At 38.9% G+C, this 23,374-nt stretch overlaps 4 protein-coding genes across 5 annotated transcripts; 2 read left to right on the top strand and 2 right to left on the bottom strand.

Annotated features, from left to right (window-relative positions):
- Positions 1 to 315: 315 nt before the first annotated feature.
- Positions 316 to 6,056, bottom strand: zbtb33 (zinc finger and BTB domain containing 33). Its single transcript, XM_041796885.1, has 2 exons — positions 5,855 to 6,056; positions 316 to 3,256 (listed from the first exon to the last, which is right to left on the bottom strand). The coding sequence occupies exon 2, from the start codon at positions 3,252 to 3,254 to the stop codon at positions 1,389 to 1,391; it is 1,866 nt and encodes a 621-aa protein (XP_041652819.1). The 5' UTR covers positions 3,255 to 3,256; positions 5,855 to 6,056; the 3' UTR covers positions 316 to 1,388.
- A 1,581-nt stretch (positions 6,057 to 7,637) lies between these two features.
- Positions 7,638 to 13,856, top strand: LOC121516853 (NFKB activating protein). Its single transcript, XM_041798279.1, has 8 exons — positions 7,638 to 8,232; positions 10,738 to 10,818; positions 10,929 to 10,993; positions 11,075 to 11,167; positions 11,251 to 11,293; positions 11,381 to 11,575; positions 13,012 to 13,161; positions 13,383 to 13,856. Exons 1-8 carry the CDS (start codon positions 7,793 to 7,795, stop codon positions 13,555 to 13,557), a joined length of 1,242 nt encoding a protein of 413 aa, XP_041654213.1. The 5' UTR covers positions 7,638 to 7,792; the 3' UTR covers positions 13,558 to 13,856.
- Positions 13,857 to 14,922: 1,066 nt separating this feature from the next.
- ndufa1 (NADH:ubiquinone oxidoreductase subunit A1) lies at positions 14,923 to 17,123 on the bottom strand. Its single transcript, XM_041797851.1, has 3 exons — positions 16,874 to 17,123; positions 16,673 to 16,762; positions 14,923 to 15,079 (listed from the first exon to the last, which is right to left on the bottom strand). Exons 1-3 carry the CDS (start codon positions 16,973 to 16,975, stop codon positions 15,059 to 15,061), a joined length of 213 nt encoding a protein of 70 aa, XP_041653785.1. The 5' UTR covers positions 16,976 to 17,123; the 3' UTR covers positions 14,923 to 15,058.
- Positions 17,124 to 18,395: 1,272 nt separating this feature from the next.
- Positions 18,396 to 23,374, top strand: upf3b (UPF3B regulator of nonsense mediated mRNA decay). Of its 2 annotated transcripts, none has more exons than XM_041796896.1 (10): positions 18,396 to 18,603; positions 18,825 to 18,931; positions 19,018 to 19,124; positions 19,212 to 19,310; positions 20,848 to 20,958; positions 21,073 to 21,116; positions 21,215 to 21,403; positions 21,493 to 21,653; positions 21,736 to 22,063; positions 22,428 to 23,374. In XM_041796896.1, exons 1-10 carry the CDS (start codon positions 18,493 to 18,495, stop codon positions 22,560 to 22,562), a joined length of 1,392 nt encoding a protein of 463 aa, XP_041652830.1. In that variant the 5' UTR covers positions 18,396 to 18,492; the 3' UTR covers positions 22,563 to 23,374. The 2 variants fall into 2 exon arrangements, with proteins under 2 accessions (XP_041652830.1, XP_041652829.1); XM_041796895.1 differs by having other exon boundaries at positions 20,848 to 20,961.

Below are 23,374 nucleotides of genomic sequence, written 5' to 3'. Positions count from 1 at the left end.
ATTGGTGGGAAAAAATTATGAAAAAGGGGCACAAATTCTGAGAAAATTGGTGTAAAGTGGCAACAGTGTTATCATTGCCAAGAAGGTTATGTGATCAGCAGGGTTTGTTAGTTTGTTATATTGTTAGTTAGTTTGTTTGTTAGCAACATAACTCAAAAAGTTATGGGCGGGTCTTGATGAACTTTTCAGGAAATATCACAAATGGCCTAACAAGGAACTGATTAGATTTTGGGAGTGATCCAGATCACCGTCTGGATCCAGGAATTTTTTAAAGGATTCTTCACTATGGGAGATAGGGCTAATGGCGGAGGTCTGTGCTCACTGAATGCTTTTCTTGTTTTTAAAAATATTCTTAGTTTTTCTAGGTGAACTGGAAACCCCCTTTCAGTGTCTCACGAACCCCCAGGGGGATCCTGACCCCAAGGTTGAGAACCACTATCCTATGGCAGCTAGTTAGCCAGTACCCTGTAGCCCGTGCAGGCAGGCCTCACCTAGCTTATCCCCCACTAGCTCTTGAGAAGCCAGTGGCTGGATTACTGTCTGCAGTATAGAATCAATTTATTTGATCTCCAACATCTAAGTGATGACTGCATTGATGCATCAGCAGTTGCAATCCAGTATTACACTTGATTATTCTGAAATGCAATATTGCTTTTGTTTCATAAGTGCATTGAATTCATCTTCTACTTCACTGAATTCACTTCTACTTGTATTAAAAGTGTTTTCACTCTGTGGTATTGCTACTTTTCCTTAAGTGAACATGTGAGCACTTGTACTGCTGGTTAATACATGCATGAACTATTAAAAGTGAAGTTTCACAGATAAAAATTCACCTTTATAGATATTAATCTGTTATTAGTAATGAGGTAGCAAAGTAATTTTAAATGGCAGGTTTGCCCAATGACATGTTGTAAAACTAACAATTAATTTACTGAAACTTACCTACCAATGGTTCGTTTTAAATACATATCAGAGTCTCATGAGCTCCTAATAATCACTACTGGCCCTGAAAACCAATATCAGTCAACCCCTAATCTGCCTAAATTGTGTAAACAACAACCAAGGGAATGAGATTTTCAGACTACTTAAGTATTCAGCTCAAAAATATTTAGGTTGCGTTGATGCTGCTTGGTGTAGTCAGATAAACTTGCTTCTTACAGGTAAAGTATGAGATTTGTGCATGCTGAGATAAGAGATTGGTTGGGTTGAACAGATAGATAAGACACAAAAGCTCCTTACTGAACCACCAGTACAACAGAAAAATTTTGAGCTCTAAATAAATGGCTAACAGAGGAACTACCTGATGCTGACACTATGGGTAGAAAAATATTGACAGAGAAGAGAGCGAGGGTCACCTAAAGGCACAGGTACCAGAGAACAGGTATGCCTCAGTAGGTCTCTGGTATAACAAAATCAAACTCTGTGGCTCCCTGTGGAGGAGTGTTTATGGTTGACCCCGGTCTAGCGTTAGCATCAGGCTCCACAAAGATGTCGTCCCAGTTCAACATCCTGGTTTGTGTGGAGGACTGCATGTCTTGGCTGATGTTGGCTATGTGATGCACGCTGCCGTCCTCAGATATTACAGGAATGCCCTCCCCGCCGGTAGTCCAAGAGTACGTCTTCATCTGAACTGTTTTACATGGCAGCAATCTGTATAAGTTGTTGTCCTTGTCATCCTTTTCCTTCCTCCCGCTGGGGTCCTGGTTGTGGACTTGCTTGCAGTGGGTGGCCAGTAACTGGTAGTTTAAAAACATTTCATTGCACAACAAGCACTGGTACCGCCTCTCTCCTGTGTGGTGGATTTCATGTTTAGTTCTGTACTCGGCCAGAGCAAAGACCTTGTTGCAATAGCGGCACGGGTACTTCTTCTCCCAGGAGTGGGTGTTAAAGTGACGGCGGAGGCTCGTTAGACACACGTAGGGCCGTTTGCAGACGATGCATACGTAGAAGGTCTTTCCATCCATGATTACCTCGTAGTGATCCTCTAGCTCGGTTTTGGTCCTCTTCCTGCTCGGGCTGGTTTTTGGTGATGTTGCCGTTTTATCTAATGTTTTTAATGTGGTCGTCATTGACGACCTTTTCCCTTTATTGACTTTGGAGCCTCCTTCCCCTGGATCCTCCTTCACGGGGACAATGTCATATGTATTTTCTCCAATGTTGGCGTACACTTTACACCCAGATGAAATGGAATCAATCTCTGTGGCTGTATTGAGTGTCACTGTTTTCTTTGCTGTGATACCTGATTTGGGAATGTTGGTTTGATTTGCATGGCTGTCAGACACATCCAGGAGCCTTATTTTAGAGTCCCCCTGCTGGGTGGAAGTAGCTACTTGCTTCTTGTGGACTCCCATTATATCACTATTTTCAGAGGACTGAGAGGCACTCGAGGGCTCAGGGGTGAAATTGCTCGGCCTGACTGGTGTTGCAGGAGCGCTTCCTGTGGAAACCCTTGCAGGGGAAGAGGAGTTGTTGGAGCTGCTGTCTGGACTGCACAGAGGGCTGCTGTTGGGCAAACTCCGGGCTGGACAAGTGATGGTCTGTTGCTTTGAAGAGTATGTTTTCAGGGCTAGTGTGGACTTCTCATCCTGTTTTTCACCTGCATGATTTGATTCTTCATTTTGCTTTGGTGCTACATCTTCCGAATCCCCAGAATCTAGATCGATGACCTCATTTGAGGTGGCTTTCTGATTTTGTGCTCTGGTGTGAGCGTCTGTTTTGGAGACAAACATAACATCACTGTCTGAGTCCTCATCATTGCCAGCAGGTTTGTTCTTCTGATTGAATTCTTCTGCTGATATTGAGAAAGACTCTGTGATGATTGGCATCATCTCTGTGGGCGTGTCACTTTTGTTTTCTGCCTCTTTAGACAATCCAGGTAGACCTTTAACTTGTGATAAAGGTGATGCCAAGTTGGCAATGAACTTGACTCCCAGTATCTGTCCAGCATTTATGAGCTCTTCAAGCATGTCAGAGCGGACGCGGACAATCTTGGAGCTGTAAATGTAGTTGAGAATCAACTCGAAGATTTCAGCTCTGATGAAGTTTAACTCAATCACTTGTCCGGCCACGCTGAAGAGCTGGTGGAAATATGTACTTGAGGCAGACAGGATTGTTTTGTGAGCTCTGAACTTCTTGTCCTGTATAATAATGGTGACGTCACAAAATAGCCCATGATTTCGCTGCTCGTTCATTGACTTCAGCACAGCTGCTGAATACTGGGTGTCCGTCGCAGATATCAGCTTTAGACTTGGCATATCTGTAAAGATACAAATGCAAGCAAAACATTAGAATGAAGTTTCTGGATTTACAAGACAATTCTGTTAATTCTAGTTTAGTGAATGCAGACTAACAATAGTTGCTGGAACAAAAATGATAGTATTAACATATCCTGTTTTGGTTTTAACAGTTATAACAAACAGCCTTAGGCCTGATCTAGAAATTGTACACTAGGAAGTTCACCCTTAAAACCTTCCTGCTTTTCTTTTGCTTTTCTGCGTCACACCACATGTCAGTGACAATCAGATTTCAGGGCTTTACCTAGTTAAAACTATCAAATACTGCCCAAAGTCCTTTATGTCGTCATCATAACTGACATTGTAGCCATATGCAAGAAAATTGAAGATGGATTTATGACTAGGACAGCCATAAATGCATCTTAATCACTGCAAAACACATTAAAGGATCTGAAAATCCTGAAGAACCTATTTTGAATGAAGCCACAAACATAAAACATCTATCACACTATTAACATCCCTGCTCCTCTCTCAGCTCTGCTTGACTCCCTTTGCTGTTCTTACCAATACAAAATAAGGTGTGTGAGAAATATATCGGCATACTGGGTGCTGGCAAAAATCCAAAATCGAGCATCCCTTTTCTGATAGTATTCTTAATGCAGCTTAGTGCTGAGCTCCATAAACAACAGGACAGAGACTGAGAGTGCAGTGTCTTTATAAAATGTCTTTAGATAGCTGTAGTTATGAATTGGCACCATACAAATATAGATAGATTGCTTGATTGATGATTATGCTTTCTGTTTAAGAGAAAATTGTCCAAGGGATGTCGAGCCATCACGTTGTTAAGGGTGCTGCTGAATTGTAGTTTATTCATTGAACGGTCTAGCTAGGAAGGATCCTATTCAAAGTATGATTTTGCAGGTCAATTATGAGGCTAAATACTCTTGGCAGATGCAGAATATATATATAACATACACTTTAAACCTAAGTATACATAGGTCTTTTTTCTGTGTTTCACCTCTTGAAAATATATTGGACAAAATCTAAATTTTAATTAATGTTAGTAATGTAATAACACCCTAACTAGCATCCTATCATCACTTAATTGGGTTGTCAAAATACTCAAGTAGCTTAGTAAGAAAAATGCTGCTGCACAAGAAAGGTTATCAGAGTTCTGTCACACTTTTAAAATCATTCTCAAGACTTTTAAGACATGAACTAAGAAAAATGATCACTTTTTGCACAGTGAATGGTCAAAATGAAAAGCATGAGATTTCTCTGCACACCAGACCAGAGCTGACTTTTCTGATTTAACAAACTGTATGAAATGCCAAATGATATCTCTGACTAATGGTAGTGCAATTTTTTTCTGGTTATAAAGACTGGAATATGATGCTTTTTGGCACATCTAATGCCTCTTTTTTATCAATATACAATATATATACAGTATACCGATATGTATCATAGCGCATGTTTGCAGTTGTACTGAGCTGATTCTAAATAGTTTGACTATTAAAAAGGTAAATTATGTTTTAAGTCAGAGAAGATCTGTTAAAATAAGGATGGACGACAAGGATTTTTATGGGGGCAACCTGGTGGCCCAGATGTTAGAGAGCTGGGCCAGTATTTCACAGCGGTACAGAGTTATAAAACCACAATGAATCATCAAAATCATAGAGGGGCGACCCTCTGCTAGGATATTAAGAACATCCAAAATTGAAGTCCCTGAATTATGGATGTTTTTAAGCAACAATTGTGGAGGAAGATTATTACAATCGTATAAGGTTGGCAAGAAAAGAAAGACTGGATAAGGATATGTCTTCTAGTCAAAGTGCTTTCTAAAATTTAAGCCCTCTCACTAGTAAAAATCAGATTTTTTAAGGTCTTGAATTTCAAATGTGCAATATAAGACCATTTAAGAATTTTCAAGTGCCTGCAGGAACCCTGGGAAATGTTCAAGGTGACTAATATATGATGCTAAATTTAACAATATCTAAATCAAAAATCACACATTGAAGCCTGCATAGAAATCTAGATGATGTCAGGATTGTTAACTACACTGCTGAAGCCGTTGTGCTTCATAAACCGGCTATTGTTCAGGTACAAACAGTGTCACCATATGAATATTTAACTTTATGGATAAGAGCTGACTTTGGTACAAATTACAGGAGATACGGAAATAAATGCACACATCTGCTTTCTTAACTAACATGTGACACAATAACTGCATTAGTTTGACAACAATAACATACATTTAGCTGCCGTTAGCCTAACATTAGCTTGCCAAAGTTATTGTAACATGCTAAAATCCAAGTTTCCCGTGACATTACAACTGCGGATCTACTTTAAACTGACTTAAGAAAGGTGGTAAGCTACTTTAATAAATATGCTCAAATTAATATATGGTTATAAACTAATAGTACATGCAGGTGTAGATTGGCTAGCAAAGGCAACGTTAGCTGTGCTCCCTCCTCTCTTCCGCTTTCATTACAGCTAAAATGCGCGGCCTTATCTGTAGCCTCTTATTAGCATGCTAGCTAGCTGCAGAAAAAGACCTGCGTACACTACCCCATGAAACTTTGCTACTTTGAACTTTTGCATGTAAGAATTATTCTCTTTACCTGCGGCCCAGGTGCTGTCTGCCAAGACTGAGAGAAACAGCCCTACACGACTGTAGTAACTCAAGTCAGCTGGCTATAGACAATGGCTAACAAGACTGCTTCCTCTTGCTGTCAGCAGCACTCAGCGCTAACTTCAATAAAAGAGCCACCAGGTGTCGCCATAGTCCGTCTTCTTCTTCTTCAATGAAGTTTATTGGCGGTTGGCAAACAACGGAACGCCGCCTAGTGGTATGGAGTGTGAATCACAAGACCTAATTCTAACACTTTTACTAAACTAAACTAAAATAAAATAATATAAAAAATAAAATAAAATAAAATAGAATTAAATTATATTAAATTCAAAAATAATAAAATGTAATAAAATTCTCTATATCAGCTTTGCAATACTGAAATAACATCCAGTAACCTTTATTTTCTGAGTTCTTTTGTAGAATAAGTGTTATGTCTAAACAATTTATTTTTCTCTTGAGATAAAGAATTAACTGTCTTCTTTATGTGTCAAATCTCTGGGAGTGTGGGATTACATATCCCACTGTTTCATCTTGTTTACAGTTATCACATCTACCAGTTTCCTGCTTTGCAATTTTAAATAATGTATTGTTTAATCCCCAATGTCTAAATCTTAACCTTGATCTTGTTATTTCATTCCTCCTATCTGTTCTTGCTTTTCTAATTTCTTCAACCTTCCTTTGGATTATATAAAACCACATCCCCATCCTTTCTTCCTCCCATTACTGTTATCACCTTTACTTCAATCTCATTTCCATAATGCTTTTTCACTTCCATTCAGCTGCATTTTACTGCCATGTCAGTTTGACTGCGTGTGTTTTGTAGCTTCCTTTGCTGATTTTGCAAACTGATAAGTCATGGACTAGCACCGTTTTTTTGTTTGTTTGTTTGTTTTTTCAGAAACAAACACACAGAAAAGGATAATGGCTCCGTTTTTTTTTCTCGTTTTTTCCATCATCTGTCAAAAACAGAATAACAAGACATTTATAATTCTATGTATAAATAAATGAGTAAATGAATAAATAGATAAACAAATAATCTGACAATGCTTGTCCCACAGAGCGAGGCTTATCAGAGACTGTCTGCTTTTGTGGCTGTGTATGGTTCTTCCGCACGCTACTGAGGCTCTTGTCTGTGGAATGAATCAATTGTTAAACTGCAAACTTGTCTTATTTTCTAAGACATCAAACAAAACACCAAACAAGAGGCAATGGCAGAATAAGCTGTTTGGCGTTAGCAGAGAAGATTTGGCATTTTTTTTTCATGGGCAGAACCCACATACTCAGCTCTGCTACTCATCCCACAAAAGCATGTTCCTCACAAATGTGGCAGCATTTAAAATGAGAAAGAAACCGGCTTTCAAATTTTATAAAATTTATTGCCAAAATGAATTTTTACAATAAAGAAATTGTCTACCAAACACACATTTTCTTACTCTCTGTGTTAAATTTACTTTAAATCATTCCAGAATCATGTGATTTTTCTATCTTTTTTTTTTTTGTTGTTGAACAAAAAGCAAAAAGTAAACAAGTAATATGTTCAAAGTTTTTCATAGCCTTTTTGTTGTCATATTGTCTATTAGTTGTATGTATAGTTCAATATATTTAAGGGTAAAAATAATGTTGGGGTTTGTCACACTATTTGTTTCTGTGAATGAAGATTCTGCCCACAAAAGTAGGTTTATTGGAAATAAAATGTTTCTCGTCTTACGTTTCTGTTCCGGAACCATGTACATCTTAGCAACGGTTTCTGCCGGGTGACGTTATTGTCCGGATATCCTGTTGTTGGACGTTTTGACTGCGCATTGAAAACAGAAGGAACCTCCTACATTTATGAGTGATATTTCTCTTTTATTCAGCTCCTTTTAACCAAACTTTTAATTTAATTTACCCTCTACGTTTGACTGAGACTCCCAGGGAGTCGACAGGTATGACACTTTCGGATCGGTCGAGCTCCGAAGGCGGAAGGGGGTCTCGAAGTCCTCGGGCCCGGAGACCCCGCACTCGATCCCGCAGCCGCAACCGTAACAACAGCCGCGATAGAAGCCTGTCCCCGGACAGCTTTGGGCCTAAACTCCCGAAGCCACGCAACAGGGAGAGAGAACGAGAGGAACGGGAGCGTCGTTTCCGGGAGGCCAAAAACCTCAGACGGATCCGTATAGCGTCACCACGACGAAGCAGGTCCAGGTCTCGGTCCAGGTCCAGAGAGCGACACAACAACACGAGCAGCGGCAGCAACAGTCACAGCCACGGCCACTGGTCCGATCAGAGGGACGGTCCTGCAAAACATGGAGGATTTAAGGATGATTATTACTACGAACAGCAGAGAGACGACGCTCAGAGACAGAGACAAGAGGCTTTCATTGCAAGGTGAGACAAAGAGTAAACACGATAGCAGCACTGTTTCTACCAACCAAGCCCACAGATGCAAAACCGTGTTAATTTCATCGTTTAAATTATAGCTAAAATGTCATGCAACTTCCTTTCTACGGTGAGGAATAAGAGACTAACCTAAGCTAAAAATAAATCATTGGTTATAAAAACTTTGGTCAAAAAAAGTAAGTTTAGTTTTCACCAAGGAGGCTAAAACAAAACTAAAACGTTAGATAATGGACGTTCAAAATCTAAAACTAGCACAAAAAGTAAGTAATGTTGTGTTTGGTAGATTATTTCTTTGTTGAAAAAATGCTTCTTGTCAGACCAGTTGGCTGGCCAATCAAGCACAATAATACTGTGGTCAGCAAACCAGTTTCTGCTAGTTTTTCTCTTCACTGTGGGCAGGTGCCAAGTCCTGCTGGAAAAGGAAATCGGTATCTCCAGCAGCTCTGACTCTGGACTTAAAGCACGGTGGATCAACAAACAGCAGCAGATGGCATGGCAGCCCAAACTGACTATGGAGACTGGAAACACCTTGGATTCATTGCCCCCCTGATTGACCTTCAGACTGGGACCTTGCTTTCCGTATGGAATCCAAAGTTTTGTTTCATCTGAAAACATGACTTTGGACCACTTTGACCATTGTGGTCCAGTTTTTTTCTCCTTATCCTGTAACGTCTGTAATTCAGGATTGGCTTGGCACCAGGAAAACCACACTTGTAGCCCATTTCCTGGACCTGCCTGTGTGGTGGCTCTGGATCCACTGACTCCAGTCTCAGTCCACTCCTTGTAAAGCTCCCCTAAGTTCTTGAATCTGCTTTGTTTGACAACCCTCTGAAGGATGAGCTCCTTTTTTCATTTTTTTTTTAAATCATACTTTTCCTCTCTAGTCAGCTTTGGTTGCACTAGGACAGTGGTTCTCAAGTTGTAGGTCAGGACCCAACAGTGGGTCGCGAAGCTCTTTCCAATGGGTCACGAACAGGTGCCTGGAAAAAAAAAATATTGGCAAAAAATCTAGAATATATGGAAGCCCTTAAAAGATACACACCCATAGTTTTTAATTTACTCATTTTTCTTGTGACAACAAGTACATTTCAGTCTCCAATCTCATCTTCTCAAGATTTCCACTTATTTATCGAATTTTTTTGGGATAACTAAGCCAGTTTTTCCGAGATAACAAGGTAATTCTTCCAGAATTTCCTAAAAGTGCATGCTGTCCAGGGAAAAGGGAATAAAAATAAAATGTATGCATGCATGCTTTTAGTGTCTATGCGATTTTTAACATGTTTGAGTTGTCCTGTTTCTTCATTCAGTCATGCTTTGTTCCATTTAAGGTCCAAACTTCAAATTTTTTTTATACATAAATTGAAGCAATTGAAGATTTCAAAACATTTGGGTCACTATTTCTGATACAGGGGTTGCGGTGGGTCCTGATATCCGACCAGTTGAGAACCACTGCACTAGGACACAGCATCAGTGATGTATCCTGAGGTCATCGGGTGGTCTCACAACATTAGAAACCCTCTCTCAGGCGACCAAGCCAGGGTTGATCAGACCCTGACTTGTGTCCCAGCAGCATTGGCCCACCTCTCAGACTTTTTTATCCAAATCCACCTTGAGGCTCTCTCGGCAGACTCTGTGGTGGACTTGATGGCTCTCCTCTTTGCAGCTCCTGGGATGCCCAGAAGGGAGTAGAGCTTGCAGAGAGAGTGGCCAGCAAAGCCTCTACATCCCATCTCCATGGGCTCACAGCGCACTTTCCAGCCCCTACTCCAGCACTCCTCTGCCAGCTTTTGGTACTTGCTCCGCTTGCACTCGTTGGCCTCTTCTAATCCGTCCTCCCAGGGGACCGTCAGCTCCACCAGTATCTATGAATATGCTTTGATACAGCACTCTGAGAACAGCCCGTCCCTTCAGCAATGACCTTCTGTGGCTTACCCTCCTTATGAAGGGTGTTAGTGATTGTCTTTTGGACATGAGTCAAGTCAGCAGTCTTCCTCATGATTGTAGTTGTGTGCATTGAACCATAATGAGGGGATGAAAGCTCTGGAAACCTTAGATTTTTCGACAGTAGATTTTTAGTTTTCATGAGCTGTACGCTGTAATCATCAAGACTAAGACATAAAAGGTCTAGATATGTTTCACTTTGTATGAAATGAATCTAGAATTTATGGAAATTTAACTGTCTGAAGTAAATCACAGGAACAAAAAATAACTTTTACATGACATTCAAGTCTTTTGGGTTGCAGCTTGTGCAGTGACAAGTTTTATTGCTGTGTGCTTATTTGAAATTTATTTGGCAGCTTGACCCCTCAGAGACTGGAACTGGGCTTTAAGCCTGATTAGGTTGAAAAGGACAGTGAAATATGTTTGACATCCAGCAGCATAATAATTCATTTTTAGAGGCTGTCTTGGGGGAAAAAAAGAAAAACTAATCACTGACCCGAAGTCTTTCATTACTTTTGTGCTGACTGCTGCATATGTGTGTTTCTGTTACAGGCGTCTGCAAGAGAGGGAGAGGATTGGTGAGTTAGGTTGTCCTGAAGTTTGGGGATATTCTCCAAGAGTAAAGGAGCCAGAGTAAGTCCAAAGTTTCTGGATACGTGAGCAAACTTAACCCTTTCCTCTCTTATATGAAACACTGTTTCCTCTCAAATTTGCCCTTATTTTTCTTCTTTTATTTCTCCTAGCTCTGATGAGTTTACACCAGTTGAAGAGGACGAGAAGAACAGCAGCTCAGAGTCAAGCTCAGAAGGTAAAACCTGCACATTGTTTAAACAATAAGAAACTACGCTGATGTTGAGTTTGAATTTACATGACATCGTCTCATTCACAGAGGAGAGGAAGAAGAAGAAAAAGAAGAAGAAATCCAAGAAGAAAAAGAGCAAAAAACACTCTGAGGACAGCAATCTGGAATCAGATTCTGATGGTAAGGAGTCATATTTAATTACTTAAAGAGAACTTATTTTTCATGGGTGATATCAGCTGATTTGTCATGTTTAAATCTTTTAGAGGAAGAAGTGAAGAAGAAGAAAAAGAAAAAGAAGAGCAAAAAGTGAGTGCTTAAATGAACCAATGAGCTAGCTTCATTCATACACAAGAGATACAATGATGAATGCAACCTTCGCGTGTTTCCCAACAGGTCAAAGAAATCCAAGAAAAAGAAGGCGAAGAAGAGCCGGAAAGAGTCCAGCAACTCCAGCAGTGAGGAGTCAGAGGAGGAAGAGGAGGAGGATCCTAACGGGGTGATGTGGGTGGAGAAGACGTGCATGGACGAACACTTGGTCGGCCCTGAAGCTCCACTGACGCACATGTCCCAGGACGATAGACCTCTGGAGTGAGTCTACTTACTTTTCTGTGCCAGCTCTTCACATCATTATATTCATATATATGTTTATGCAAATCACAGTGAGCTATTTGAGAAAATAGTTAGGTTTTATGGAAGACAATTTCATTTGATTTCTGTTTGACTCTGTCCAGACATTAATGGTGCAGAAAGGCTGCACATTAACAACTTCAGGAATCCTCTTAGTTTTTTAGTGTCACCAGCCCCTCTAATGAGGTTTTATAACATTCAGATTGACTTCGGCTCTCTTCCTCAAGCAGCAACATTACATTAATTTATCATTTGTAGGTAAATGTGCTTCATAATGCTGAAGTGATTCTCATCTAGCTTGGTAGATTCATGTCAGTCTTTAGGAATAATATTTAGTATTTCGTTTATCTGACTTTCTAACATAGCACCATAACCCTCTTAAATTATTATGGCCAAATTAAAGACAGTCCAATCAGCCTCATCTCTACTCTGTTTCTATGCAGCGCTAGCGTGTTAATTTGCCAAATAAAGACCATATTATTCTTATTTAGCATTAGCATATTAGCACCCAACATGTTTACATTTTTCTTATTTTTTTTACCTTATTAATCCCAAGGAAAATCTAACTTTACAGTTTTCTATTGTGATACACAGTCCTCACACACATTCTGGTATGTATTTATCTAGAGATGTAAGAGAGGGCTGCACAGGAACTGACCCCAGTGATGAATCCAAGGTCCACACTGAGACCTGTACCCTTGGTTTCTACTCAAAGTCTCTGCAGACTACAGCTTCATTCCTGTTAGAATATTCTTAGTTATATATGAGGATAAAAAGTCCCAAACAAGTATGTGCAATCTTTTAATTCAGAAGCAATTATTAATTGCATCCAGAATCTTCAATTATAGAAGATAAAAGTCTCGTTATAAAGCCTCTAAATTAGACTGCATGTCTCACATTCATGCTTATTTGAGTCAAGTATTGTGCACTGTCTAAATTTTACACTGGTGAGTTAACATTACTGTACTCATCATCATCTTTCACGATCCTTTGTATTTTTGATTAAATTCTTTGCCACAAAGTCTAATTGTAATGTGGTGAGGTTTAATTATGAGCCCCTCGGGTTTCCTGCCTTACCAGCACATTCTTCACTTTGCTCTTTCCCTGTGAAAGATGCATTATTGTCACAAAAGTTGTATATCTCATATGTGCAAATAAATAAATCCTGCACAACTTTACAGCAATTCCAATGCCCCTTTATATGTAAACCTTTTGATGTTATGTTTCTGAGGAATTTGAAGCTTTTTACTTTTTTATTCTACTACTGTCCGTATTTTTTACGACGCAACACCAATAAAAATTGTTATTCCTTAATTTACTTTCATATAATTACCTATTTAATAGTACAATCTTACTCTGTGTGTTTATTAAACCATATTTGTCTTTGTTCCTTCCAGTTTTGGTCATGCGCTGTTGCCAGGTGAAGGTGCTGCGATGGCAGAGTACGTGAAAGCAGGCAAACGTATCCCCAGAAGAGGAGAGATCGGTCTTACCAGCGATGAGATCGCAAACTTTGAGAAGTCTGGCTATGTGATGAGCGGCAGCAGGTACATCTTGTTTAAAGCAGCATAATTACCTAGTATACACAATGGCAGTTCTTAATTTTGCTGATTTATTGCAGGCATAATAATTACCACGTTTAGTAAAGCCTTCACTTTTGCATGATATTTTATAGGATTTGGAATATTAAAAAGATATTCTAAAGCTGTCTTAAAGATTCTGTCATACTACTGTGGTACTGATGAATGTTGTAAATGTGACCTCTCAGACATCGTCGTATGGAGGCCGTGCGTCTGAGAAAGGAAAACCAGATCTACAGCGCAGACGAAAAGAGAGCTCTGGCTTCGTTCAACCAAGAGGAGAGGAGGAAGAGAGAAAGCAAGATCCTGTCCAGCTTCAGAGAGATGGTATACCGCAAAACCAAAGGCAAGGAGGAGAAGTGAACATCTGCATCCCGTTCTCCCACAGTTCTCACTGGGATATCTTTACTTTTTGTTCTGTAATGTGTGTAAAATGTTTTATTTTTTGGAGGAAACTCAACTCGTTTAAATGGACTGTTCAGAAGTGAGGGAGGACTTTAACTGTAAAGAACTGTGTGTAAATGGGCATAAAAATATGCCCTCATTGTGATCATATCCTCCACTGAGGATAGTCTCTTCTTTCTGTTACTTAACCTTGATTTTGTCTTGTATAATTTTACCAAATATTGTGATCATAACTGTAAATAAATCTTCACTATCCAGTTATTTTAAGCTTTATTTCAGCTTCAATTGTTTTACAATTTAAGATTAGCAGAAAAGATAAAAGAGAAATCTTAATATATCAAATAAATTAGTCAGGTGTCCCACATACAAATTAACCAACTCTTCTGATGGTCTAAAAGCCTTGAACCAATAAATCTTCTAAAATATCAAGGCTGTAAACATTTTTTATCACAATAAAAATCAGAATTTCTGTAGTTAATACTGATTACTCTTTTTTGTTTAATTTTGTAATACCTTTTTTTTTTTTTTGCTTTTAAACTTTTTGTTATATTCAGTTTTTTTGTTTATCTTTAACTAAAGATAACCGACCTCCTGTTTTATTTTGAAAGAAAGTAGGGAACTTTGATATGTCAGAGATTATGACAGGAATTTACCCATGGAAAAGGGAACTTGTCAAGGATAGAAAATGGAACAAGAGATATAAAGCATGCAGTTAATCAGTTAAAAATGAATGCACTATTCTTGATTGCAGTCAGTGCATTAATGCTGGCTGTCCTATAAAAAATAAAAAGCTGCTTTGCCTACATTTAAAACCAAGTTTTAAGTTTCCATGTGTATTTTTACCAACCAACTTGAGCTGATCTGAGATATTTGATAAGCCAAATGTTAAACTGTTAAACTAAAATGTTAACACCAATGTTTTGATAAAACTGTGGATATGAAACTATTTCCACAGGCATAAGTCAGTTTATTATGTGGACACAAAAGCTACAAGGCTGCTGAGTTTATCATTACTGTTTAACTGATTATAAATGTTTTAGGAAGAAGACTACCATAGCTTCAGAAAACCCATAAATTATTAACCACCTGGTTATTAATGACAGTTTTAAGAAAGTTTGGGTAGCGATTTTTACATTTAAAGCAGTGGTGGGTCCTGATCCAGTTGAGAACCACTGCTTTAAAGTTTAAAGCAAATAAATGCCTCACAACTGTATATGAAGTTGTTTAAAGTTTAAACACCTTCATATGCAGGTGTGGGGCATTTATTTGGTTAGAGCACAAATAAATGCTTCGATAAAAATAGAGTCAGGAAGCATCACAGGATTTCCAGTATGGAACAGTTTATTTGACAACAGGGACACATCTGCCTTAAGAGGCTGTGAAAACAAACAGCTGAATGTTAAATAGAATCTGATGTACAATAAAAGAACTCTCTCATCGGTGTCTTCAGATTTGATCATCAGTGGATGTTCTCCAGCCCCTGTGAAGGAAAAAGAAAAGACTATTATCTTGATTTTTAATTCATAAACTGCCTTTTAAATGGGTTACAATTAAAATTTAGAGGTACTTCACGGTAAGCAGAGGTTTAAACAGCAAAATATCAGATACATGTGTGCGCATTAGGACTGAACCATTTTGGAAAATAATCTAATTGTGTTTTTTCCCCCCAATATTGCAATTGCGATTTGATATGCAACTGTTCCTTAACTTTCTTTTATTTGTAAACAAAGGCTGAACAATTCTTTAAAAGTGTCTAATTCTTATGATTTTGACTCGTATTGCAAATTGGATATGAATTACTGCATTGAAGAGTTTTTGTCATTCTTATATTTAATAAGAAAAAAGTACAAAAATGAAGAAGGTCGGATTTTTCTGGACTATTCTTAAGTTAATGGCACCTGAATGATTGCATATGTCATGCATAACATCTTTGCTGCAAAAAAAAAAAAAAAGTTTGAAACTGGTATTTTGACACAAATTTCAGGACAAAGAAATATTGCACCCTCTGCAACATGAAAATCACAGCAGGCCATGTTGCGATTTAATCTAATTTTAGACGAACTGCCCAGATCTAGTGTGCATACGGGGCTTTTAGCTACAACTAAGTTTTAATTTTTCTTTTTGGCCTTTTCTTGCATTTTATAATGTGCAATTTTAGGAGATTAACATCAACATGCTATTATATATGGCATAACACTAGACAGTGCTATAAAAATGCTTATTTCTCATGTTTGAAATTACTCATTCGTGACTTTTCCTCCTTACACTGATACCTCTAACATTTTTGCCCCCCACTATCATGAACTATAATAATCACAGCACTAGTTCTCTGTCATACATGAGTATTTTAAAACCTTACCTTAAAGACCCTGATTACTCATATATCAGTTTTTGAACAGTATGTATGTGTTGTTTGTGCAGTTGAGTCTTAAAGCCATTTTTATATGAAAGGCCACTTTAATGTTTTTATCATCATGATCTTAATTACAAGTGCTCAGCAGCTGACATATTCAGGAAGTCTATATTAATGTACTGCAATCATGAAATACGTGGAAGCTTCTGCTCCAAAAACTAGTACCCTAATATTACTAAGACACCAGTGAGGTGCTATTCTTCCCAACAGATATCAAAATCAATACCTTGTCATACTGTATTCACTTAATCATACCTGTATTTGGAATAAGAATGTTTTTCTGTGTGGAAACCAGGTTGGCAGATTTCTGTGCATGTTTACAGTCTTGCTATACACTTTTATTTGCAAAGAGTTGATTTTTTTTTTGTTCATAAACATGTTTAAAAATGAAGGTCCTTGCTATGCTAGCAGGGAGATTATCCCAAACAGAAGGGAATGTCATCAAAATCCCAAAAAAAGCATGCAGTCTTTGGGACATTTCACAACATTAAAAACCTCTGAGAGTGATGTATTTCTTTTGACATGTGCACAGACAGTTCAGCAGAGTTGACAATCCAAATAATTATCTGAATTGACAATAGATGAAGAAAAACAAAGGTGAAAACAAGATCTCTGATGCTCATATGATAAATCAATGAACACTGACACACAGGCACTAACCTTGGAGTCGTAATGTTTCCCTGTGCCTGATATTCTCTTGTCCCTCTGCATCAGATACCAGTGCCACGGAACCCGAGCGAGTCTCTTTTCCTACAGGGGATAACAGAGTTTTAATACCGAGCACAAAAATGCATAAACAAAGACATATAGCTTGTCTAGCCTTATTAAACCTCTTAGCATATCCCGTCGGCTCTTCCTCACCTTTCCTCCGTTGGTGAACTTGTGAATCTGAGCGGTGGCGACGCCAGGAATGATCAGACAAACCGTCATGATGGCGAAGCCAGGCAAGATTTCATACCACATGATTCAAACCTTTGACTGCCAGGCGACAGAGAGCAACTTTGATGGCAACCAAGTTGCCCTAACCACTGCCCTCGACAGTTTATTTTGCTAAGAAGCTAACAAAATGTCGGCCCTCCTGACGACCTACTAAGATACCGGAACCAGTTCTGCTTCTTCTGTTGACCAATACCGCAGAGCGAACTTTTATTAGCGCCACCTTCTGATCTGGAGTGGGAAGTGAATGTTTATATTTTACATCATTGGCAAAATAAAGCAATGATACTGTACAAACCCAGAGTTAACCTGTTACCATCTTGAAAAAAAATATACATGTATATATTTTACAGTTGATGAGAAAACTGTATGTTGTTATGAAAGAAAGTGACATACAAAGGGAAGTTTGTTAATTAAATGAATAAATAAACAAACAAATAAACACATAACTAATTTGATAAAGATTTCCTTTGACAGAATACAGAGGATTCAAAAATTTTACTAAGGAGAGACTTTATACAAGTTTACCAACATTATGTTACAAGTTTGGAAATGTCAGAAATTCTGAAATGTCTGGCAAATAGACTCTATCAAGTCTCTGAACCTGAACAGGTAGTGAAGCCAAAAGCGTGATAGGATATCCCCCATGGGGTCTAGATCCTGGTGGTGGTGATGGAAGGATGTAGGATATGAGGAATGGACTTCTGAAGCGCTTGACTCTGGCGCTGGAAGAGCCATTAAGGGATGCAGAATGGCACTGGGAAGATGGACCTGGACACCGATGAAATAACTTGGAAGAGCGATGAAGAAGAGATGCAGGATGTCACAGAAGAGCCGCACCTGTTGAGATGTGATGGAGGTGGCTGGGGTGGGGGCGGGTTGCAGCAGGTGCACTGAAACAACAGACTGACTGTAGGAGAGAGGGGAACAGATTTTAAAATACGACAGTGACAGAATGATTGAACCAAGAAGTCATGGCAGAATGGGATTGGATAGGATTAGAATTTAAATGAGTAGACTCAGCCGATTACCAGAGCAGGAAAACAGCTTCATTTGTCAGGGCTATGGGGGCTCTACACGTGGTCAGTTTTTGTTTATTTTTGTATTGAAGACAAAAAAAAACACTATATTATTTTTAATTTAATTATTTTTTTAATATTCACTCACTTCAAATGGACAAGTACAACCAAATGTTAACGCTGTTAAACTTTGGATTCTTCTATGTTACATTTTTCTTTATGTTTTCATATGATAATTATAATTGTTACATATTACGTTAAAAAGAATATCATCAGAAGAGATTCTTAACCGGTGACTGACATAAATATTTAAAAGTTACAAAGTTTAAAAAAACAAATCAGTTTTTAGTGACATCAATCGCCGTCATGCGGTTGCAGCGCCCCCTCTTGTGGTCAGACTGTAGAACTGCATGTCCCACACTGAAAGAGGAAGTTACTGTTAGCATTAGTTCGTTAGCTACTCACAAGCTAACTTGCTATAGAAAGTAAACAAGTGTGTGGGATGAAATCCACGGCTTCTCAACAATGAAAGAAGACAAGGAAAACACCCGACCGAAGGAAAAAAGGGTAGAAATAAAGTGTGAAGATGGAGAAAAGATGGAGAAGCCAAAGGAGAAGAAAGAGGCTATGACAAAGGTAAAACTTGCTAGCTCCGTTAGCTACTGTGGCTACAAGGCGTCTGTTAATATTTCTACCTTTTTCTTACTTTCAGCGTTTTTTTTAAACATTGACGGTCACTGCAAAGCCAAACCATTTCTTATTTTCTTACCCCAGCTCGGATTAAAGTATGAGCTAACTTTTGCCGTAGCATTATATATATATTTTACCATCTTTATCTGTCATTAATGTTCGTAAAGATTGTGATCAGACGGCTGCCACCAAGTCTCACCAAGGAGGAGCTGGAGGAGCAGTTACAGCCTCTCCCAGATGTCGATTACCTGGAGTTTTTCTCCAACGACACCAGGTAAATTCATATGACAGTCATCATATTTAAATTACTTTTAGTGACTCCTGATGGTTTAATATGTTGTTTTTATTCTGTCCTCCCAGCCTTTACCCCCACCTCTTCTCAAGGGCTTACATTAATTTCAAAAATCAAGAGGATATAGTTCTCTTCAGAGACAGATTTGATGGATATGTGTTCATTGACAACAGAGGTATGAGATTAACCAATCTACAGATAAAGATTCAAACCCAGCAGATAAAAAGGATGTGTTAATATTTGCTCGTATGTCTTTAATTAGGTCAGGAGTATCCTGCCATTGTAGAGTTTGCACCTTTTCAAAAGACCGCCAAGAAAAAGAGCAAGAAAAAGGATGCTAAATGTGGAACAATAACTGAAGGTAAATATGTGAACTTAAGCTTATGAGTAGGTTTGCACAATATTGGCTTTTGCTGATATCCAATATGCCAATATTTACAGATTAGGTATTGATACAAATATTTTAATATGTCTTTCAGACCTAAAACTTAAGTCCTTCAAACACACTTAAAGGCGAGAAAGGAAAAACTTCAGTCTGTTGTATACATTGTGAGAGTTAAGAAATTTGAACACAGAAAAAGACTTCCGCTTACGTAGGTCAGTTTGTCCTACCTGAAAGTTTACACACCTGTCCATACAAACTAGGGATGTAGGATAGTATCTGTGTGATGTTGGTAGGGGAAGACAGATAGTGTTTTTTCTGGGCTAATATTGATTATTTGTAGTTAATGAGACAGATAACAGATATTTAGAATTAACATGCATTTATTATGACATCTGAAATTTAATTCATTTAGCAAAAGTAAAATTGAATAATCATAAATGAAAGAAAAATAAAATGATCTAGCCCCAGCTCTATCAGCATGAGAAACGGCACAGATCAACACAGTAGCAGCAGGAAAACAGGAAGAGATGCCACATGCTCACTGTGTCAGTGACTTCCAGGCTTAAGTGTTGATTGGCTAGGACTCGTGACATACTGCCAATCAGATTGTGTTCTATACATGACATTTGGTAATACTATGGAGAGGGAAAATAAAGCCAGAGGGGAAGACACACCCTGCAGTGGCACCAAAGTAGCACTCTATCAATTTTACCAATTATTGGTACAAAAAATGTAGATACTGATAATTGGCCAAATGCCAAATATCGGCCTCAATAATCAGCCAGGCCAATAATTGTTTGGCCCCTAATATCAGTATTGGCCGATGTTAGCTTAAAAGGTAGTCATTAGTGTCAGCAGATATGAAAATTCCTGCCAAACGATACTTTGGCCTTAAAATTCTGCCTGTTTCAGCTGTAAATATTGGGTGTACAGACAAGTAAGTTAGTGGGGTTTTAAGTCAGACCAACAGATGTATGTCAGCTGAAGTCTTTCTTTATTAATCATCATTCTTTACACTTTAAAGTTTGTTATAAGGACTGAAGTTTTAGGTCGGAACTACATTAGAATATCTGTATTGTATCGGCTGAAATTATTTTGTAAATATCAGCATATCAGATTATAACAAAAACCCAGTATTGTGCATCCCTAATACATACTGCTGATTTTTGCAACTGGTAAATAAGTTTTAAAAAGCTGCAGATATGTTCATATCTTACCAAAAATACACTTTTAGGCTTATATCTGCTACACTTATATCATACCAATGATATTGTCCATCCTTGTTTATGAATCTTATATCCAGCTATAGTTGGTTTATTTGGTAGAATATTTTTTTTGTAATTACAGTACATTCTCCCTTTGCTTCCTTCTACAAATAGCCTGGATTCATGCGGGTGCATGTGTTATGTTAAATTCACCTATTCTTTTCTTGCACTTAATTAAGTTCTACATCACCAGATCTTAGCAGAAGCATCAACTTGTCTGTATTTTTATGTCATGCATTTTCTTTCAGATCCTGATTACAGGAAGTTCCTGGAATATTACAACGGAGATGACGAGAAGTTGGCATCAACACCTGAGACCTTGTTGGAAGAACTGGAGGCGAGATCCAAGGAGCTTGTTGGTAGTATGGCTGTCCTTTGAATTATAAAATTCACATAAAAACATTGATATTCATGTTTTTAAAACAGACACACAGCCCAAGTTGTACATTTTAACCTACTTTTATCCTTTCAAGCCAAAAAAACAACCCCTCTGCTGGACTTCCTGAAGAATAAACAGGTAAATGAGTGTTGTTGAAAAACTGTACGGTAGTGTAGTCACAGAAGTTGAGTTCTAAGAGGGAGGTTGACCTTATGTCTTGCTTTAATTCTGTGTAGAGAATCAGGGAGGAAAAGAAAGAAGAGAGGAGGAGGAGGGAACTTGAGCGCAAGCGTCTGCGTGATGAAGAGCGTCGTAAGTGGAGGGAGGAAGAGAGAAGAAAGCGCAAAGAGGCAGAGAAGATGAAGAGACTTGAGAAACCGCTGGAGAAAGACAAGGACCAAGTTAAAGAAGAACCAAAAATAAAGGTGTGTTCTGCAGTGGATGAAAGCATTGTGAAGCTGCATTTTTCCCTAAAGTTATCTTAAGTGTTTTTTTGTTTTATTTTAAACTGTAGCTCCTGAAGAAACCAGACAGAGGAGATGATGATAATACCGAGAAGCCGAAGGAAAAGACCAAGAAACCAGAGAAGCCAAACAAAGAGGACAAATTTGCAGGGAGTAGTGATCACAAGAGGCGTCAACACACTGAAAACAAGGAGGATCGAGGAGGAAGAAAGTTGGTCGCTTTTTAAAGTTTTAAGAATACTTCGCTTACTTTTTTCAAGTGCTTTTTAAGAGCATTATGTCTCTCCCTGCAGAGCTGATGAAGATGGCCGGAAGGAGTTCAGAGAGCGTGCAGCAGATCGAGACAGAGACCGCGAACGGGAGCGGGAAAAGGAACGGCGGCAGAAAGAGAAAGAGCGTCTCAGGCGCCAAGATGAGGATCGCCGAAGGAGAAGAGAGCGGCAGGACGGAGAGAACACGTGCAAGAAGAGGGAGGATGAAGTCAGGAAAGAAAAAGAGCGTGTGTTGGAGAAGAAGAAAGCTGAAAATAATGCTGACTCTGTGCACGTTGAGAGGCCGGAGAGGCCTGCAAAAGACAACAAGAAGGAGGAGAGCGGGAAAAGAGAGAGGCTACGAAACAAGGTAAAAACTCTAGCATGTAGTATTCTCAAGTAATTTCTTCCAAGGGTATTTTTCTGGTGATTCTAAGCCTCTTTCTTGAAATGACCCACACATATGCACCTCATAGCTGGAAAAGGAGCAATGCCTTAATAGTGGATATATCATTAAAAAATAGATATTAGCAGCAAGTGAGAGTAGAGGATCAATTAGCTTCACCAAGTACACAGTGATCACACCAGTTATTCACTTGTGATGTGATTAAATTTCATTGCCCTGCCCCTCTATATTCACATTTGCAGTTTAGCCAAAACACTTTCAGAAATTTTTCCAGGTTTCATTATTGTGTTGGTGAAAACATCTTAATTGTGTTACTTCTCTGCATCAGGACCGACCCGCCATTCAGCTGTACCAGCCAGGGGCCAGAAGCCGCAATCGAACTGCTGGAGGAGGAGACTCAAACTCAGCCGACAGAAAACCAGATACTGAGTCAGAGAAAGTGGCCGACAAAGGAGAAGATTGAGCCAGTTTCCAACTGAGAAATTTAAGTTTTTATTAGCAGAGGGAGACAGACAGGCCTGCCAGGCTCAGAGCAGCAGTGTGGCCCTTCAAGGTGACGTGCACTGCAGGTCAAACAGGGTTGATTCTGCTTCTCTCAGTCCCAGAGGTCACGGTGTGATTGTGGAGCCCATTTAGTGCCTAAACACGGGCCTTTTTAGTTTGATTTGTTAGGAACGGTAAGCGTGAGCATTGGAAAGAGTTTGGCTGTAGGGCACGTCAGGTGAGCCTTTGTTGGACCACATGAACTCAAAGTGGCCTTATTTCAGTATTTTCTCTCAGAAGTGAGGAGTTGTAACCCTGAAAACATGACTTCCTACATGTTCATGTAAAATATCCCAAACTGGATATTTACAACTCCAATATTGCCAAAGTCATTGACATGGTTTTTGCAGTGTTAAAGGTGAAATCTCTTAAAGCATTGCCATGTTATCTTAATTCACACAGGGCTAGATAATCCAAAAGTCTGTGCAGAACATTTATCAGCAATCTGTATTGCTGAAATAATAATTTGAAGGAAGCAGTCTGAAATCCTGGCTCAGGATCGTGTGTTTTGTTCATCCATTTGAAGAGTGACTAAAGAAAAAGCCATTTATGACCAGACTGCCATGTTACCTCCGTGCCTGCATGCAGACAGAGTGATAAATCTGTGGCCTTCCCTCTTTTTCTATCATGAAATCCCCTTAAACACTAACCTGAATACAGCATGAGAAAATATCACTGCTGCTGATGCTAACGTACTGTTTTGACTCGAAATAAAAAGAGGTCTTTGCTTAA

The sequence above is a fragment of the Cheilinus undulatus genome, linkage group 10 (assembly GCF_018320785.1).
Source record: "Cheilinus undulatus linkage group 10, ASM1832078v1, whole genome shotgun sequence".
Taxonomy (NCBI): Eukaryota; Metazoa; Chordata; class Actinopteri; order Labriformes; family Labridae; genus Cheilinus; species Cheilinus undulatus.
Note: the sequence above shows the minus strand (reverse complement) of the source record. Positions and strands in the feature narration are given on the sequence as shown.

Excerpts from the sequence above, each read along its gene's own strand:
- zbtb33 (XM_041796885.1), bottom strand. The coding sequence starts at position 3,254 with ATGCCAAGTCTAAAGCTGATATCTGCGACGGACACCCAGTATTCAGCA.
- LOC121516853 (XM_041798279.1), top strand. The coding sequence starts at position 7,793 with ATGACACTTTCGGATCGGTCGAGCTCCGAAGGCGGAAGGGGGTCTCGA. Across the intron at positions 8,233-10,737 it reads CAAGAGGCTTTCATTGCAAG|GCGTCTGCAAGAGAGGGAGA; the intron begins GTGAGACAAAGA and ends TTTCTGTTACAG. Across the intron at positions 11,168-11,250 it reads TCTGGAATCAGATTCTGATG|AGGAAGAAGTGAAGAAGAAG; the intron begins GTAAGGAGTCAT and ends TAAATCTTTTAG.
- ndufa1 (XM_041797851.1), bottom strand. The coding sequence starts at position 16,975 with ATGTGGTATGAAATCTTGCCTGGCTTCGCCATCATGACGGTTTGTCTG. Across the intron at positions 16,763-16,873 it reads AGTTCACCAACGGAGGAAAG|GAAAAGAGACTCGCTCGGGT; the intron begins GTGAGGAAGAGC and ends TATCCCCTGTAG. Across the intron at positions 15,080-16,672 it reads GGAAACATTACGACTCCAAG|GGGCTGGAGAACATCCACTG; the intron begins GTTAGTGCCTGT and ends TTTCCTTCACAG.
- upf3b (XM_041796895.1), top strand. The coding sequence starts at position 18,493 with ATGAAAGAAGACAAGGAAAACACCCGACCGAAGGAAAAAAGGGTAGAA. Across the intron at positions 18,604-18,824 it reads AGAAAGAGGCTATGACAAAG|ATTGTGATCAGACGGCTGCC; the intron begins GTAAAACTTGCT and ends ATGTTCGTAAAG. Across the intron at positions 20,962-21,072 it reads ATCCAAGGAGCTTGTTGGTA|CCAAAAAAACAACCCCTCTG; the intron begins GTATGGCTGTCC and ends TATCCTTTCAAG.